The sequence below is a fragment of the Leptodactylus fuscus genome, chromosome 1 (assembly GCF_031893055.1).
Source record: "Leptodactylus fuscus isolate aLepFus1 chromosome 1, aLepFus1.hap2, whole genome shotgun sequence".
Classification (NCBI taxonomy): Eukaryota; Metazoa; Chordata; class Amphibia; order Anura; family Leptodactylidae; genus Leptodactylus; species Leptodactylus fuscus.
Genome location: NC_134265.1, coordinates 181,007,291 through 181,027,273, shown reverse-complemented (window position 1 = coordinate 181,027,273; position 19,983 = coordinate 181,007,291). Strand labels below are relative to the sequence as shown.

At 41.1% G+C, this 19,983-nt stretch overlaps 1 protein-coding gene across 1 annotated transcript in view; it reads right to left on the bottom strand.

The window, feature by feature from the left end:
- Positions 1 to 19,983, bottom strand: part of GRIN3A (glutamate ionotropic receptor NMDA type subunit 3A) — a 307,052-nt gene that overhangs the window by 23,610 nt on the left and 263,459 nt on the right. The window contains exons 7-8 of the mRNA XM_075280357.1: positions 17,662 to 17,826; positions 12,065 to 12,138 (exon numbers count right to left, since the gene is read on the bottom strand). Coding sequence (XP_075136458.1) covers positions 12,065 to 12,138; positions 17,662 to 17,826 — 239 coding nt within the window. The remainder of the gene's footprint in view (positions 1 to 12,064; positions 12,139 to 17,661; positions 17,827 to 19,983) is intronic.

Below are 19,983 nucleotides of genomic sequence, written 5' to 3'. Positions count from 1 at the left end.
TTTGAATTCACAGTCAGACAATGGCACTATATGGCAGTAGCAAAAATAGTGGGTGTATATAGCCCCAATCCTATTGCTAGGGGACTTGCAGGGTATTTCTGAGGTGAAGGTGGGGGGGGGGGCACACTGTTGGAACGGGGATTTGGGGTGTATATATGGGGTATACGGGAATACACTGTCAGTGTATTCCATTCAGGATCCTGGGAAAGCTGGGTTGCGGCGATTGAGCCCGTCAGTGCCACGTTACACTGACAAGCTTCTCCCTGGAATTTAGCTCTTATAAGAGCTGTTGGTTGTCTTCTCCTTCCTATCCTAGCCTGTCCCTGCCTACCCAGAATCTAAGCCCTAGCTAACTGGACGGAAACCTCCGTCCCCGGTGAATTGCAAGCTCAGAATGACGCGAAGCTGGGCGTCGCTGTTCTTTTAAATTAGAGGTCACATGTTTTCGGCAGCCAATGGGTTTTGCCTACTTTTTTCAACGTCACCGGTGTCGTAGTTCCTGTCCCACCTACCCTGCGCTGTTATTGGAGCAAAAAAGGCGCCAGGGAAGGTGGGAGGGGAATCGAGTAATAGCACACTTTACCACGCGGTGTTCGATTCGATTCGAACATGCCGAACAGCCTAATATCCGATCGAACATGAGTTCGATAGAATACTGTTCGCTCATCTCTAATGAACTCCTAATTCTGGATCCCATTACTTTCAACAGTCTCTAAAGTCTTTTGACACTTTGAATTTTGTTCAGTTCCAAAGGACTCTCCGTGTTTAGATTTGGCTCAGTCGCAGCTCCAGGACATGCATTGGAAGGCAAGGTTTCCTTTAGTGGCTCCATCTCAGCAGGATGATGATGATGATGATGATGATGATGATGATGAAGCTTTGTTAAATCTGGTGTCGGAAGGGAAAATGGTTTCTGATCTACATCTAAAGGAGCATTTTGTTTGGACTATTAACACCTGATCAGAACCCTGTAGAGGTAATGTAGAGTCCGATATTAGAGGACCATTACTGGTAGTAGTAGTTGCAGCCAATTCTCCTCCTTTGCGGTTCTCTACATAAAAGTTACCCCCAGGACTTGATGCCAAAATGTTATCAATTTCCCAATCAAAATCAAGGTCAATGTCTGGGTCCTCAGTCCAATCCACTGCATCAATCCAACACAATGAGAGTGATGGTTCTGGAACCACCGTTTTAGGGGCTAACAATTTTAAAGGGGCTAACACTCTGCTGGTGCAAGGCTCAGCTCACCCAAGGGGCAAAAAATTCTGCTGGTGTAAGGCTGAACTAACTTAAAGGGCCTAAAACTCTGCTGGTAAGAGGCTGAAGTCACCTAAAGGGTCTCAATCTCTGCTGGTAGCTCAGCTTAAAGGCCTGTAACTTAATTTGGAAGGGCTCAAGTTAAGGGCCAGAAAAGTGAATTTTGGAAGGTGTTGCCACATCTCACACACACACACACACACACACACACACACACACACACACACACACACACATAAATAATGACAGTTAAGGGTGGGTACTGTTGGATTTCCCATTGCCTATTCCATCTGTAGTTGTCATGGGCAACGTGATTTAAAGGGGTGCATGCTAATATTTCTTTAGCTTTAAATGTTTGTTTCTGTCCATACTATTGTGGAGGAAAGAAGGTTACCAAATCATTTTAGTCCAAATTTATTTATTTTTTACCTAAAACTCATTAAGTATTTTTAATAACAGAACAAATGTAATAATAGCAACCATGGTTACCTAGTATAATTTATTCAATTGGAAAAAATGATGCTGAATATACTGTAAATTTCTGCAAACAGATTAACAACTGTGCTGGAAACACAATGTACTTTTCCTTATATTCTTAACTCATTGCAATGCTACAGGCAATAAAATAAACCTACTCTAATATATATTGCTTTTAGAGCTAACTAAGCTATTTACCTATACTGTACCAGCTGATATATCTATTACAGATGAGCAAACAGTGAAATGTTTGAAGTTCGAAATTCGATTCGAGTAGCTGCTCAATACTCAACTGTTCAATCGAATATCGAACCCCATTATAGTCTATGGGGAAAAAAATACTCGTTAAGGGCTCGTTCACATCTGCACCCAGGTGTCCATTCTGCAGGTTTCCATTTCCTGCATAAAACAGAGCAGGATAGGGAAACCTGCAGTAGTCTTTCTCACCCATTCATTTGAATGGGTGAGAAAGCTGTCCGGCCGTGAGCGGCCGTGAGCGTTTTATGCTCTCCGCCGTGAAATCGGGTTTTTTAATCCGGACACAGAGTCGGTAGTAGTAGTAGTAGTAGATTTAAAACAAAACGGTTTCACGGCGGAGAGCTCACCACCGCTCACGGCCGGACCTGGTCTGTGCAGAAGATGGAAACCACAGAATGGAGACCAGAACGCAGGTGTGAACCTAGTGTAAGGGGGAAACCACTAATCGACTCAGGAGGGTCACCAAGTCCACTACGACACCTCAGCAAATGATGACAGCACCTCTGCAATGCAACTGGGACAGCAGGGGAAGCATGTATGGGGGCATCTAACACACCCAAGTCCCTGTATTAACCCACTATCACAGCCTAACAACTACACATTTCACACTCTATACAACCTCTATGGAAACTGGAGAAATACCTGGAAACCTTCTTTCCTCCCCAATTGTATGGACAGAAACCCTAATTTTAAGCTAAAGAAATATTAGCATGTGCTCCTCACAATTCCTGATATGATAGATGCGTTAAGCAGGGTGCAGGGTACAACGCAAGTGAAAGCCGAGAATGAATGGAAGATGGCCGCCGCTGTTCTTATGAATCAGAGGTCACATGTCCTCGGCAACCAATGGTTTTTTTCTATTTTTTTTGTCGTAGTTCCTGTCCCACCTCCCCTGCGCTGTTATTGGTGCAGAAAAAGCGCCAGGGAAGGTGGGAGGGGAATCGAATTTTAAGTGCATTTCCCACGCGGTGTTCGTATAGAATTGAACATGGCGAACAGCGTGATGTCCGATCGGACATGTACTCGATAGAAAGCTGTTCGCTCATCTCTAATATCTATCTATGATATCACAAGGTGTCACATATATGTTATATTTGCTCTATACGTGTTCTTCTGATTACTAGTTGTGATGTACCTAGTTTAGAAGCAGCATACGTTGTTGCTATAGGATTAATAAATAGACAAGGCCTGACACAACACATTTTTTTCCTGCAGTCCTAAACGCAGAAAGAATCAAGTAAATAATAAGAATAACTTATCCACCACCATTTCTAGGAACAATGCACACTATGATGTCTTCTGGAGTCTTTCCCTCCTCTTTTAAACATGGTGTCATAAGCCCACTACTGAATAACCCGTTCTGTGCTACTAACTATCGACCTGTCTCTGACTACCCATCACCTCCAAACATCTCTAAACATCTATTCCTCATCTACTATCTCTCTGCTAACCCTCTTCTGGACACATTACATGATACATGCACTACACTCAGTAACGGCCCTTACAAAAGTTTCCAACAATACTAAATCTTAAAGGAACTATTTACTTCTTATTTTTCTGGATCTCTCAGCAGCATTGGACAGCGTAGACCACCAACTCTTCCTCACTATGCTCCACTCTATTGGCTTCAGGGACACTGCGCATACTTGTTTTCTTCCCATGTTTCTGACAGCTCATTTAATGTATCAGTCGTTGGTGCTATTTTGTCTCCTCTCCCCCTTGCTGTTGGCATTCCTCAGGGTTAGGTCCTAGGCACCCTCCTCTTTTTTCTCTATCTATCCCCTATTGGACAAACCATCAATTTGTCCGGCTTTCAAAATCATCTTTACACTGATGAGCCCCAAATGTATACCTCATCCCATGACATCACCCCTGTATTACTATAGAACACCAGTGACTGTCTCTCTGCTGTCTCTAACATCACGTCTCTTTATATGAAACTGAATCTTTTAAAACTTCTCATGTTCCCTCCATCTACTAACCACCTTATTCCTAGTATGTCCATTTCTTTCTGTAGTCTTACTATAAAACCAAGGCAGAATACCCGCTTCTTAGGGTTGTATTTGACTCAGATCTCAGCCCACATATTCAGACACTTAAACACTCTTGTCACCTGTCAAAAACATCTCCAGATTTCACCCTTTTCTCACTATGGAAACATCCATAACCCTCATTATCACTGGTTCTCCCTCGTCTTCTCTATTGCAATTCTCTACTAATTGGGCTTCCACTTACTAAAATCACCCCTCTACAATGTGTCCTGAAAGCATCTGCCAGACTCATCTTTCTGTCAAACCAGTACACAGATGCATCTACCTTGTACCAGTCACTGCACTGGTTGCCTATTCCCCTCAGAATACAATATAAAACGATCAAACTCATCCATAAATCCATCCATATCGCTGAACATCGCTACATCTCCTCCCTCATCAGGGTCTACCACCCTAACCATCCTCTCTGTCTTGCCAATGGCCTTAGACTTGTATCCTCTGTTATACGAACATCCCATTCCCACCTCCAAGACTTTTCTAAAGCTGTACCAGTGCTCTAGAATACTCTACCCCAGGCAAACCAATTTATACTCAACTACAGCAGCTTCAAAGGCCCATCTGTTTAAGCAGACTTATCACTTGATCTGACCACATTGTTCTACATTTCTTCACACTTACCTAACCTTTCTTATCCTAAGCTAACCTTCCTGCTCTATTCCCCAGAACCTGACCCCTACATTTAGAGGTTACCCTGCACTTCATACACTTAGTATCTGTATATTCACAGATACTGGCTGGTGACTGGCTAATACAGCTTCAGTTATATTGCATATCTTTTAATAGATAGATGGATCATTGTACCAAGTAAGCCCTCTTACCCCATAGTTTCTCATAGATTGTAAGCTCTCAATAGCAGGACCAACACACCTACTATTTGATACATTCATTTTTTTGTCACATTGTACTGTCTCATATTGTCTGTTCATGTACCCTCTCATGTGCTGCAGAATATGTTGGTGCTATATAAAAAATATATATATATTTAATTTATTATGACACAACTTATTTTTCTTGAGAAATATACATCAGTGGTTTATGATTGATTATTAATAGAAAGCACCTGACAGTGGAGTGGTTGTGAAGATGAGGAACAGGGTAAACCCCATCTTGAGTGTGAGAGGTCAACAGGGTATGACTCAGACTCCATTTAGATCCTGATTTTTACATCTGTTTTATGGATACAAAGAAAATGGATGCAAAAATTAGATACAAACAGATTCCAATGGATGACCATCCATTTTCAAAGACATCAATGTTGTAAAAAAATGGATTCATTTTTGTCCATTCTTTTGAAGCGTCCAGACATCAGTGCTGACGGGGGAGCTGGAGGGAATACTACATGCTAGAATCTAGAACCAAATTTCAATGTAGACTTTCAGTTGTACTCTGCACAGTTAATCCTCTGATGATCCACTGGCAAAACAATCTTATTCCAGTGGTGAAACGCGTTAGCAGCTAGGGATTTTAGAAGGACTATATGTGTTACAAGTTCTTGTTATTATCACAAGCTAGAAGGTGGTTCTTTGGCAATAGTTAGCTGAGTAACTTTAAGAGAGAGGGAGGAGAGACTTATCCCAAAGTACCCCTTGTACAGCTAATTCAATGAGAAGGGATGAGGGGAGATACAAATTGAATTACTCCTTATCTAACTAACCCGAAATTAGAAAACAACTTGAAAAATTGATTGTGGTACTATTTATAGGGAGAGACAATACAACATTGTGGCCTCCTGGAGAGAAATCTTCCTTATTGGGGGCCACACGGTGAATCAGTGGTTAGCACTGCAGCCTTGCAGCACTGGAGTCCTTGGCTCAAATCCTGCCAAAGGCAAAAAAAAAAAACATCTGCAAGGAGTTTGTATGTTCTCCCCGTGTTTGCTAGGATTTCCATCCCATACTCCAAAAAAACCCATACTGATAGGGAAAAATGTACATTGTGAGCCCATAAAATAAGAAATTCCTTATTGGCCCTGATCTCTCTCTTGATGAAAAACTATATAAATTCAGAGAGCTGTTTCTATGTTATGTGTGGTTACTTTTAATCTTTTCTAATAAAGAATTCATTTTAATGCGTCCTATGTTAGGGATACTCACCAATATTTGTGATTCCATTCTTTTGAAGGACAGAAAAACATAGTTTACCATAGTCTTTCTGCACGTAGAATGGGGTTTCTGAAACCGAGGAACAATTTTGTTTTCAATATATCTATGAAGAACTTGTATCTCCCACCAAGAACATATATTTTTTGTAATTTTTAGTTAAATTTGTAAATGCATTTGATAGTGTTTGCTCTGATAAGGATAATTAATTCTCAGAGAATACAGTAGACGCCTCATCCAGTCATTTGTACAGGTCTAGCTCATGAGACAAAACGCCTGCCATATGTGGAGTCCTGTAGCAAGGCAGGTTTCCCAATACAGTATAATTCTAATCATAGTAGAACAATTACTCAATAGAGGAAGCGTCACAGACTAGAGTAACTAAAACGTAACTATTAATGATAAAATAAAAAGAAATCACTAAAAAACTAACTGAGTAGTTAATTTATATATCATACACCAGATAGTCTGTACTGAGGCAGTACAAAAAGTGTGTGTATCAATACAGGGATGACTACCTCCACAGCGTTTTTCACAGCCGCTTTCCCAGTACCTGGATATTGTTCATACAAGAATCACCTGACCCTACAAGTCTGGGCTAAGTAAGATTTATAGTCTATCGCCAGTAGTGTAGGACAACTTGTCCCGCACAACACAAGGTCTCATACAACTACACTGGTGAACCAATAAGAAAGTTATGACTGTTGTAACACTGAAGGGAGAACATTTTTATTGGTGTCTCATTAAAGGGTTAAACTGCACTTAAGGCACTTGAATTATGTGCCAAGTATATTGAGGCATGAATTAAAAATCTTTAATAAAAAAGTGACATTTTCCAAAGGGTTTTTACAATTTTAATGTGCCTGTTAGGGGGATAAAGAGATCCAAGTGGCTGCCACTTGCTGCTGGTGGATGCTGATCATTGGTAAATCACCACATCATAATTCCCGACCCCCTCTTTTTCTAGATACTAACAATAATAGCAGTAGGATAATACTATTGGTCTACATCAGCAGTAAAGTGACAGCTCCATGCTAGATGATGTGATATCATTTACAGTATGTGCAGCAGCAATGCCAGCTGAAGCGTGCAGATATAATGAAACAGACTTTTCCCATGTTACAGAAATTAATATTTGACTTTAATTATTTTCTAAATTGAAATGGATTTATATTTCTATATCAGAACAATGACATGATTTTACTTCTGTCTTCTGATATTCATGCTTTATGATATTCTGTGATATTTCCATTTTCGATCCACCATCAGCCACCTGGCGGCAAGTCTGGGGGTTGTCAATACTTATTTTAGGCAGCCCAGGATCTGAACAGTGACCCTGGGTCTGTCCATGCCACATACCTTGTTGATTCTGCCGAGATAAGAGAAAGTCAGCCTATGCGTCTGCATAGGGTGACTTTCCATATACCACTGCAATACACATGTACTGTAGTGTATACTACTGAACCAGCAATCAGAAGATTGATGGTTCAAATGCCTTGACATCACATTAAAAAACAAACAACAATTTTTTTTATTTTTGCATTATTTAAACTACACATTGAAGAATGTGAAAAAATGAAAAAAAAAAAACAAAAAAAACACCATACCAACTCAAAGAAAAAAAGTAGCACTTTACTTATGCTGTACGCTGCACAACAAAACATTTTAAAGGTATAACGCAATGCCAGAATTGATGTGTTTTGATTTGTTCTTTTTTAAACTAGAGTTAATAACATTTAGTCAATAGGTCGCAGGTGCCCCAAAAAGGCGTCATTACAAAATGCATGCCATCCCACAAAAAGCAAGCCTTCACGTGGTTAAAAATATATAGTCGCTTGCACAATGTGAAGACAACAAACCCAAAAAATCATTAAGACAAAACTGTACATATCAGGGTACTCCATAGATTTAGAGCTTAAAAAGGAAGACACCAGAAGGGACCCCCAGAGTGACCCCCCAATCATAGGAGCTATTGGGAAAATAGCAGGGAATTTGATATTTCCTATTCAATCTCCACAGCTTACACATCCACTTTTCACCATCTGCTTTGCATTCACGTCTGTGAAACTAATGCTTTTTGAACACATTGATAAATTGTTTGAGGGGTACAGTTTTGGGGTCACTCTCTAGAGCAGTGATGGCGAATCTTTTTGAGACCGAGTGCCTAAACTGCAACCCAAAACCAAATAAATTATCACGGAGTGCCAACACGGCAATTTAACCTTAAAACTCTGTGGGTCCACAATTGCGGACCCACAAATTACAGTCATGTGACTGGGGCTTTACAGATCTTGTACTGAAAGGTAAAGGTCTCTGCATTCTGTACTTTTAAACAATTAATTTTCACTATTTACATCGCACAGGATCTGTTTTATAGTTTACCGTGCAATGTTATTACATCCTGTACTAATTTCACGTCTGCTATAAAACAAATACTGTGTGATATACATAGTGAGGGGACCCCACACAGTACAATCTGCCCCTCAGTGGCCCCCCACACAGTACAATCTGGCCCACAGTGGCCCCCACACAGGATTATACCTGTATACTCCACAGTAGCCCCCTCCCACACAGCATGAACTGGTCCACAGTAGCCCCCTCCCACACAGCATGAACTGGTCCACAGTAGCCCCCTCCCACACAGCATGAACTGGTCCACAGTAGCCCCCTCCCACACAACATGAACTGGTCCACAGTAGCCCCCTCCCACACAACATGAACTGGTCCACAGTAGCCCCCTCCCACACAACATGAAATGGTCCACAGTAGCCCCCTTCCACACAGCATGAAATGGTCCACAGTAGCCCCCTCCCACACAGCATGAAATGGTCCAGAGTAGCCCCCTCCCACAGAGCATGAAAGATCCACAGTAGCCCCCTCCTACACAACATGAAATGGTCCACAGTAGCCCCCTCCCACACAACATGAAATGATCCAGAGTAGCCCCCTCCCACACAACATGAACTGGTCCACAGTAGCCCCCTCCCACAGAGCATGAAAGATCCACAGTAGCCCCCTCCTACACAACATGAAATGGTCCACAGTAGCCCCCTCCCACACAACATGAAATGGTCCACAGTAGCCCCCTCCCACACAACATGAACTGGTCCACAGTAGCCCCCTCCCACAGAGCATGAAAGATCCACAGTAGCTCCCTCCCACACAGCATAAAATGGTCCACAGTAGCCCCCTACCCGCACAGCATGAAAGTCTACAGTAGCCCCCTCCCATACAACATGAAAGGTCCACAGTAGCCCCCTCCCATACAGCATAAAATGGTCCACAGTAGCCCCCTACCCACACAGCATGAAAGTCTACAGTAGCCCCCTCCTACACAACATGAAATGTCCACCGTTGCCCCCCTCCCCTGACAGTGCAAACAAACACAATATAGTTACCTGAAGAGCTGCCGGGTGTTCTCTCTTCTGTTCACTGCGCGCACTGATGACTTACGTCATCACGCCCGCGCTTGTTCAGAGGTCACACTCTGTAGTCAGTGTAGGCCGCGTAGTACGCGTGGCCTACACTGAGCTACACTGACAGCTTTCAGCTGGATGCGCATTTGCACAACCAGCTGAAGGCAGCGATCGCTCACTAACAGGGAATCCTGCATCGGATTCGCCGTTAGTGAGCGATCAGGGCGACAGCACGCGTGCCAGCAGAGGGGGCTCTGCGTGCCCTCTCTGGCACGTGTGCCATAGGTTCGCCATCACTGCTCTAGAGGATTCCACTTTACTGGCAGCTTAGAGGCTCTACAAAGGTAACATTGTATCCAGATACCAAACATGTAAATCTGCGCTCCTTCACATATGCGTCCTCCAGTGTGCCCAAGCAACTGTTTGTGCCCACATGTATGACACTGTTGTACCCAGGATAACGTATTTAATGTCATATGTTGGTATAAAATGCTGCGGGTACAGGAGGTAAACAACACTATTTGGTTTTAGGAGCGCAGATTTAGACAGTTTATTTTTTGGATGCCATGACACTTTTGAAGAGCCCTGAAATTCCAGTAATCTATCCATGGGTACAGTAAATATTTAATATCCCCAAGTGTTGCATTAATTTATTTTGCTGGTGAAAGGTGAAAATGGCAATATTTCCAGGAATATGCCCCTTCAGTGCACAATATGTTGTGTCCGGCCTGTGCTAGAAAGGAATACTTGTGCCTGTGATACCCGCTTAACAGTTTTTGGAGTGTGTCTCTGCTGACACAAGCTGGGCACAACATATAAAGCACTGAAATAACGTATCTCTGTAAAAACTGAAATTTTCACTTTTCAGCTGTGCATTTATATCTGGAAACTAAATGAATTCAACACTCAATATTTAAAAATGTTTGCTTCACTATTTTACAAATCCCTTCAGGGGTGTAGTTAACAAAATGGGGTTATGTGTTTGCGGATTCCCCTTCACTGAGACTCATAAGTAGCATGACATCTAAAAACTTACCTGTGCTCCAAAAACCAAATAGTGCTCCCTCCCTTCTGTGCCCAAACAGCAGTTTATACCACATATGGCATTGATAAGTACATTATCCTGGGTATAACTGTCATACATATGGGATAAACTGCTGTTAGAGCACACATGTCATGTTAACAGAGAATATGAAACAGCACTACAAAATGTCACTTTTTGGGGATTTCCACTTTACACTTTTGGGGATTTACACTATGGGGGCTCTGTAACAGGGCCACTTTAACTAGGCCCTATGGTTGTGGGTGACCCTCAGCCACCCTGGATTGAGTGGGACAGTCCTGCCTTTGGCTGCATAATGTCTGCGGCAGGGAAGCGCAATGAGTTGGAGCCTGCAGGTCCACAGGAACGTGGTTGGCTGAGTATTCTTGATTTTTTTTTCTTTTTTAATGTAACGTTGGTGGTTGAGGGGGGGGGGGGGCAGGAGAAGTACAGGGGAAATTAGATTATGCAGGGTATAATATACTTTCAAAAATTTTGTACAGGTCTCCCTAATGCATTAAAACGGCTCTGCTCTGCATTGTGGTGTCCAGTAACCAGTCCCTCTAAATCAGGGGTAGGGAACCTTCGGCTCTCCAGCTGCTGTGAAACTACAATTCCCAGCATGCTCCATTCACTTCCATGGGAGTTCTCAGAACAGCAAAGCCAGTGCGCAGTGCGTGGGAGTTGTAGTTTTGCAACAGCTGGAGAGCCGTATGTTCCCTACCCCTGCTCTAAATCTATACTCCAAAAGCTAAAAAGGGCAGCTCCTTCGCTTCTGAGCCCTGCTTTGTACCTAAACAGCAGTTTATGCCCACATATACACGTTTTGAACCCAGGATAACCTATTTAAAAGTTTTAAGAGTGCGTGTCTCTGTTGACACACAGTAAGCACAACATATTAGGCACCGAAATTGCGTTTTTTTTTTTTTTTTTAATATTTTAAATAATCCCATCCATACTGCAGAAAAAAATCTGCAGTGGAGAGGCTGCTATTTCAAAAACACTCGTATTTTTGCAAATCACAGCATGTCAATTTTACTTCATGAAATGCTGGAGTTTTCCCTATAGGTATAATAGAGACTAAAAGTCACATTAGAACCACAGTAAAATGTTGTATATGACTATTAGCATTGACTTATAACTATGCAAAACAACTATACAGTACAATGCTGCCTTAAGGGTTTCTATATGGATCATTACTATTAATGAGCAGGAAAGAGGATAATGCCTGTATTAGTTGAAGCACACACATATTTTTCGGCAGAATTATCATATATATACAGATTTCAAGGTAAGCTGAGATCAGTGTCATGTGCCCACTGCTAAGAATGACAATACCTGTAGGATGTAATATTGGTTATTAAGCGAGGATCATATTTTAGCTCTTACTCACTTTCTGCTATTGACAAAGGATTCAATACATTGAGGTAAAGCCGCTACACCAGACACATTACAACTATTTACCTTTTCTCTAGTCGCTTTAGTTTTTGCTGAAATTTCTCTTCATTGAATGATGTGTTTAACGCTCGATGGAGACGCTGTTACGAAGAAGACAAGAAAAAAACAGGCCATGAATCTTTGCATGCCGAGCAAGAAATAAATATTGGAATTGCCTGAAAGATCTGCAGTGGAGACATCTAGAATGTTAGCGTATTCTAATATACCGAAACAAAATGCTACAGCTAAATCTCACAAAGAACAATCAATTAACCTTGACATGGAAAATATCATCATGTCGAATACTGGATGAACTTTCACTGCTGAATCGACTAAAGTTCACATCAACCCCTTATACTCCTCATAGCTTTCCATGGCAACCAGCAGCACTCACTATGAGACTTTATCTAAATTTTGTTTTAACCCTTTCTTTTTTTCAGAAGACACAGCTTTAAAGGGGTTATCCAGGACTGTTATACTGAGCTCCACTGCCCCTTTTTCTTCATGCCATTTGGTCACAAAGCCTTGCTGCAGCTCAGTCCCATTCACATGAATATATTACCAAGCACAGCCACTATACAATGTACAGCGTTGTCCTTGTTAGGTAGTATGGAGGCCAGAGCTATCAATATCATAATCCCAGATACCCCCCATGCTTCACACCCCCTTTAAAGGAAATCCTGGTCAAAACAAAAGTTGTGGCTAGTACTATATTGGCTAGTAACCCGAGTATGTTAATATCCATCGAGAAGACTACAAACTATGAGAAACTATGAGACTTTATCTAAATTTTGTTTTAACCCTTTCTTTTTTTCAGAAGACACAGCTGTAAAGGGGTTATCCAGGACTGTTATACTGAGCTCCACTGCCCCTTCTTCTTCATGCCGTTTGGTCACAAAGCCTTGCTGCAGCTCAGTCCCATTCACATGAATATATTACCAAGCACAGCCATTATACAATGTACAGCATTGTCCTTGTTAGGTAGTATGGAGGCCAGAGCTATCAATATCATAATCCCAGATACCCCCTTTAAAGGAAATCCTGGTCAAAACAAAAGTTGTGGCTAGTACTATATTGGCTAGTTACCCGAGTATGTTAATATCCATGGAGAAGACTACAAACTTTTTTTGACTAAAGGTGCCTATATGCAGCAAATTTTACAAATGTTGTATGGGGGGAGGAAGGGGTCACTATTAGAGATGAGCGAACACTGTTCGGAACAGCCGTTCTGAACAGCACGCTCACAGCACGCTCCCATAGAAATGAATGGAAGCGGCCGGCACGCGGGGGGTGAAGCGGCCGGCCGCCGGCAAAGTCTGCGTGCTTCCATTCATTTCTATGGGAGCGTGCTGTTCGGTTCGCTCATCTCTAGTCACTATATCCTAATCCAATTGCACATGTTGGGGGAAAGAAAAAGTTGTGGCCTCAGCTACGTAAAATTTGGTTAAGAAGTCCACTTTCTCATGAAATATACAGTATATAAACATCACAGTCTGCTAGTAAAACCTGATACAAGGTGAATTCACAACACGACACGACCCAGGAAGAAGTGCAGCGCCACCTGCAAAACACTAAAATAGAGAAATCGCCCGGTCCAGATGGTATACACCCCCGAGTTCTGAGGGAATTAAGCATGGTCATACATAGACCCTTGTATCTAATATTTAAGGATTCAGTAATGACTGGGTCTGTTCCACAGGATTGGCGAATAGCAAATGTGGTGCCAATTTTCAAAAAGGGGTGTAAAAGGGAACCTGGAAACTATAGGCCAGTAAGTTTAACTTCTGTGGTGGGAAAGATATTTGAGGGCTTTCTAAGAGATGCTATCCTTGAGTATCTCAATGTAAATAATCTTATAACACCCAATCAGCATGGGTTTATGAGGAATCAGTCCTGTCAGACTAATCTGATCAGCTTCTATGAGGATGTCAGTTCAAGACTGGACATGGGTAATGCAGTAGACGTGGTGTACCTGGACATGGGTAATGCAGTAGACGTGGTGTACCTGGGCTTTTCAAAGGCTTTTGATACTGTTCCACATAAACGGTTGGTATGCAAAATGAGATTGTTGGGACTGGGGAAAAACATATGCATTTGGGTTAGCAACTGGCTCACTGATAGGAAACAGAGGGTACTTGTTAATGGTAAATATTCAGACTGGGCCATAGTCACCAGTGGGGTGCCGCAGGGGTCAGTATTAGGTCCTCTCTTGTTTAATATCTTTATTAATGACCTGGTAGAGGGTTTACAAAGCAGGGTGTCCATATTTGCCGATGATACTAAACTTTGTAGGGTAATTAATAATGAGGAGGATAGTAGAATATTACAAGGAAATCTAAGGAAACTGGAAGCATGGGCGGAGACTTGGCAAATGAAGTTTAATGTTGACAAATGTAAAGTAATGCACTTTGGGCGACGTAATAAAATGTATGACTATGTACTTAATAGTAAATTACTGGGTAAGACTGTCAATGAAAAAGACTTAGGGATTTTGGTGGACAGCAAGCTTACCTTTAGTGACCAGTGTCAGGCAGCTGCTGCCAAGGCAAATAAAGTTATGGGATGCATCAAAAGAGGTCTAGATTCTCATGACAAGGACATAGTTATGCCTCTATACAAATCACTGGTATGGCCACACTTAGGATATTGTGCGCAATTTTGGGCCCCGATATACAAGAAAAACATAAGTGAACTTGAAAAAGTGCAAAGACGGGTAACCACAATGATTAGGGGAATGGGTAGACTGGAGTGCAACGATAGATTAACAAACTTGGGGTTATTCAGTTTAGAGAAAAGACGTCTACGGGGAGATCTAATAACAATGTACAAATACATGATGGGACTTATACAAAGAACTTTCTAAGGATATTTTTACTCCTAGGCCAGTGACAGTGACAAGAGGACATCTACTACGTCTGGAGGAGAGAAGGTTTCACCAGAAACATAGAAGGGGATTCTTTACAGTAAGAACAACAAGGCTCTGGAACTCTCTGCCTTAGGAAGTGGTGATGGTGGAGTCATTAAACAAGTTCAAAGTGGGCCTGGATGCCTTTCTTGAAGAGAAAAATATAACGGGTTATGGTCTCTAGATTTTAAGGACACGTTGATCCAGGGTTTTATACTGACTGCCAGATTTGGAGTCGGAAAGGAATTTTTTTCCCCTGAAATAGGGCAATTGGCATAAGTTTCATGGGGTTTTTTGCCTTCCCCTGGATCAACACTGTAGGGGATTGTAGGGTTATAGGTTGGACTTGATGGACTCATGTCTTTATCCAACATCATCTACTATGTAACTATGTAACTATGTGACTCGGTGGGTGCAAATAAACACATATTTATTTATCTTCATAAACGTGACAGCACTAAAAAACTTTTTTGCTAAATATTTGGAAAAGTGCTTACAATGTTTATTGATCTGCCCCAAATGTATTATATTAGGTCATATGTAGATAAACTTTGTGAAATTTGCCCAATTTCCACTTTCTAAAAAAAATGATGCACGGTAAAAATAATGTCTCCCTTAATATGTCAGTTATTGGTGTATCTATGTTCTTTGGTACCTACCTTCTAATTATCAGAATTGAAAGCTGCTTGGAAAGACTAGCTTTCTTGTAGCTTTCTGACAAAATTGCTTTAAGGGTAAGTTCACACGGAGTAACGTGATGTGGCACGTATATGGCATGTGAGACTTTGAGAGCCGTAATCACCGCGCAAAATAACGCGGCGTATACGATCCAGGCTCCCATTGAAATCAATGGGAGCTTTTACGGCTCTCAAAGTCTCACACGCCGTATACGTGCCACATCACGTGGCACGTTACTCCGTGTGAATAGACCCTAAGGCCGGAGCCTTACAATGTGAAAATAACATGATGAAAACACTGCAGCAAAAAATGCTGCGTTTTACATCACCTGCAATGTCTGGCCTTAGCCAGAGTTCCACTGTGGAAATGCTGTGATTTAAAAAACGCTCATGCTTTTGTAAATCACAGCATGTCAATTGTACCTATAGAAATAATGGAATGGCGGACTTTTTTGTTTTAACGCAATGGGAGCCTTATATTCCTCTTTTCAGTGTTATGCTGTTACAGCCTTCTCAAAGGGAGTAAGGGCTCGTTCACACGGGGCAAGAGGGGGCGGATTTTGGCACTGAATCCACGTCAGAATCCGCCCCCTCACAATAGCTGTCTATGTAGACCACTAGCTTACTTTTTTCTGTGAGCGGCATGTTCCCGCTCATGGAAAAAAGAATTGAGCTGCCCTTTCTTCAGGCAGATTTTGCGGCAAAATCAGGCACAGCATCCGCCTTGCGTCAGCACGCTCTGTACTAGGCCCATTCATTGGGCCTACTCCAGAGTGGGAAGCCACTTAGTAAGACATTGTGTGGGCTAGAGTCAGAAAGATTATATATATTTGCTTAGAACGCCTGGAACTCAAAGGCAATATCTGTGTCATGAGTCAGGTTACCATCTAATTTACGTGTCGTTTTAATGTAAAATCTGGCTTGGGCCTTCTTGATTAGGGCTGACATTAGCCTGCTGCCCTTATCTCTATGTGTGCAAATTTTAAGGCCTAAAAAGGCCTTTGTGGATGTGGCATTGAGAATGTACTTAAGTCATTGCCTTACTGATACGAGGTCTTCCTGAACAATTAAAGGGGTTGGTCACTTTTCAGATCAATATTGAGGGACCAATGTTATTGTTTATATAATAAAAAGTTGTACGGTTTTCCAATATAATTTGTGTATCCATTCTTCACAGTTTTCTAGATCTTTGCTTGCTTTATTTCATTCTGTTTACAGTCAGTCCATGGTCATGTGATATATAATTGTGTATATGGTTGTGTATTGCAATAAAGACTCCCTAAAGACTAAGCTATGAATCATTTCATGTAATGATTTTTTCCTAAAAAAATAGAGAATTTTACTATGTTTAAGTTATGTTTTCTGATGTATGATTTCAGTTTCTGTAGGGTTGTATAAATTTGGCTTTGCTTGTTGGGCAAATTCATGCCCAACAGGCAAAGCAAAGGTAGAGACAGTTATGTTCGCTTTGGTTTAGTCAGAGCAAGGAATGGTGGTGAGGGTTGAGGTTAGGATGAGGGGGTAGGAGAGGTAAACAAGACTGTAATAAACAGGAAGTAATTGGCGTAATCTCCAATAAAGACCATACAGTCTAGGTCACACTGTGAGATGATCACAATTCTACAGCTGTTTTTACATATCAGGAATTTTTGGAAATTTAAGCATCAAACAATGGGCACATCTGTTGCCTCTTTGTTGAAGTGTTGGAGCAGCAATATTCTGACAGAGTAGTATCTGTGCCATTATACTCGATCTTTATTATTAATATTATTATTAAAACAGAGAATGAATGCATGGAAAAAATAGCATAAGCCTCTCCATAACACACATAGAATTGGAAGAAGTAGTTCTGCCTCTTGCAATTTCATTTTCTTCATTTTGTCTAAAACATCCCTTTAAATGACAAATTACACCGGGTACAATCTGTATTGTTTTTATTCCAGTTACCAACTAATCGTGTTTCACTGTAAAAATGTTATATACATTTGACATACAACAGAAGATTACCTATTGCACATGTGATATACTTACAGCATACATACCTGACTAGTGTGAAGCCAATATTTTAACTTTGATTTCTTTTTAATTCTTGGCAGGACCAATCTAAAAACAATATGTTCTCCGATGGTGGTAAGAATTGACACTCCAATTCCTATACAGAGCATGACAAACAGCCCGGAGAAATGTTTGATGCCCATTTGCAGAGTCTGGGAAAATAATAAGCGTGAAAAATCAATTAACATAATAATTATAGCACTGCATTATTTTGAGCAGCTGGACGGAATTTATCTTGCTTGAACATTTAAATGCTGAAGCCAAAGGCTTTCAAAGTACAGTAGATGAAATATCAAAAAGGCTTCAATTTCCCAAGATAAATCACTGCGTAGAAGTATTAAATCCATACATAAACGATTCTGTAGAAATCAGCTTTATATTCATATACTGCAAAATCTGCTACAGTAAAACTTCCGTAAAGTGTAAAAAACCATAACTATGGCTTATTGTAAAACAACTTCTAAGTTAGGCATATAGCTAATGACCTTGCAGACACCTAGATTTATGCATAAGAAAAGTATGTTTTATTTCTGTATGATTTTACTGTTTCATTTTTGTATGATACATATTCATATATGAAACTAAGAGGCCACAGGTCGAGAGATTTCTGGGTGACTATGATCTTCTTCCAGTAATTTACAGTACAGTTTTTGTCACTGTTTATTAGGGGCTTTGTACTTGACAATCTTACAGAATATTCACATGCAGCAGAGATGTTGCAGAAATTGCTTCTGCTGAAAATCAGTTCCATTTATCAGAATGGTGTTCCTCTGGCAGCAAGGGACATATGAGACAATTACATACAACTCTGCAAAAAATCTCCCACATGTGAATATACTGATAGAATACAGGATTCAGCAGCTGATGGATGGACTCTCACATATTCAAGTCAGAACTGACTCTATCTTTAATAGATAACGTGATTGTTGATCTCTTCAGTGCAGATAGCACATACTACCAGTTTGCATATGTCCTTTTAAGGCTAAGGCCCCACGGGCCGTAAACGCAGTGATAAAGCGCTGCGGGAAGAACCGCTGCGTGATCACATTGCTGCTCTTTCTGCAGCACTTTGAAGAGAAAGTTCACAGAGTTTTCCTCCGGACTTTCTCTTAACATTATACCTATGGGAAAGCCACCGGCATTTCTGTAGATATAATTGACATTCTGCAATTTGCAAAGCCGCAACGGCTTTGCAAATCGCAACGTGTCCGCAGTGCGATCTTTTTCACGAAGTGGGGATGGGATTCGCATGAATCCCATTCACTTTGCCAGCACTGTACAATGCCGCAGTCTTTCCCGAAGCATCTCCACTGCGGGAAAATCACGGCGTTTCCGGCCTAAAGGGGTTTTCTAGCCCCAAATTAATTTTTCACTCTGATAACCTATCTACAGGAGCTGTGCTGCATGCATTCCCCTCTACTAACAGTTTTAGACATCCATAGGGGTCTGGGTGTCAAACTCCCACAGATCACAAACCGATGACTCACGCTGTGGATAGGTCAACAGTAAGAAAAATCGATTTGGGATCAGAAAACCATTTCCAGACATCCACCATACTATTACAGTGAGTGTCGGGTATATAATATAGCAGAGTGGGTGCCATAGCTGCTGGGACGCTGCTGTATTAACTCTCTAAAAGACTCTGACAAACATGTCCTAGGTCCCATTTTCCAGGCGGCGCCCATTTCAAGGCTCCCAGGCTTGTTTTAGATTCTATTATAGATTCTATTACAAACTGCGCTGGGCAATACATTTCATTGTATTGAATTCGTGCTCAGACTCCCTAAGATTGAAGACTTCCTGGAAGGAAAGGGGGTTTAAAATTAAAAGTAAAAAATAATAATAATAAATAAAAAAAAACTAAAAATTCAAGTCTTCCCCTTTCCCTAGAACACATATAAAAATAAATAAAGTAAAACCTACACATTAGGTATCTCTATGTCTGAAAGTGCCCAGTCTGCAAACTTATAAAATATTTATCCCATACGGTTAACACCATAAAAGAGTATCAAAAGAGCCGAACTTCCTTATATATCACTGTACAAAGAAATATACAAAAGTTATAGGTGTCAGAATAAGGCGAAACTAAGAATTCTTTTTTTTTTTTTTTTTTTTTTCAAAGTTTAGATTTTTTTAGGGGGATAAGCTGTAAAAAATATATATATAAAAATGCTAATTCCATGATTGTACCAACTTACAGAATACAGGGGACTTGTCATGTTGGCTGCACAGTAAACACCATAAAAACAAAACATGTAAGAAAGTCGTCCAAAAGCAAATTTTCTCTAATTTCACCTCACTCTGGATTC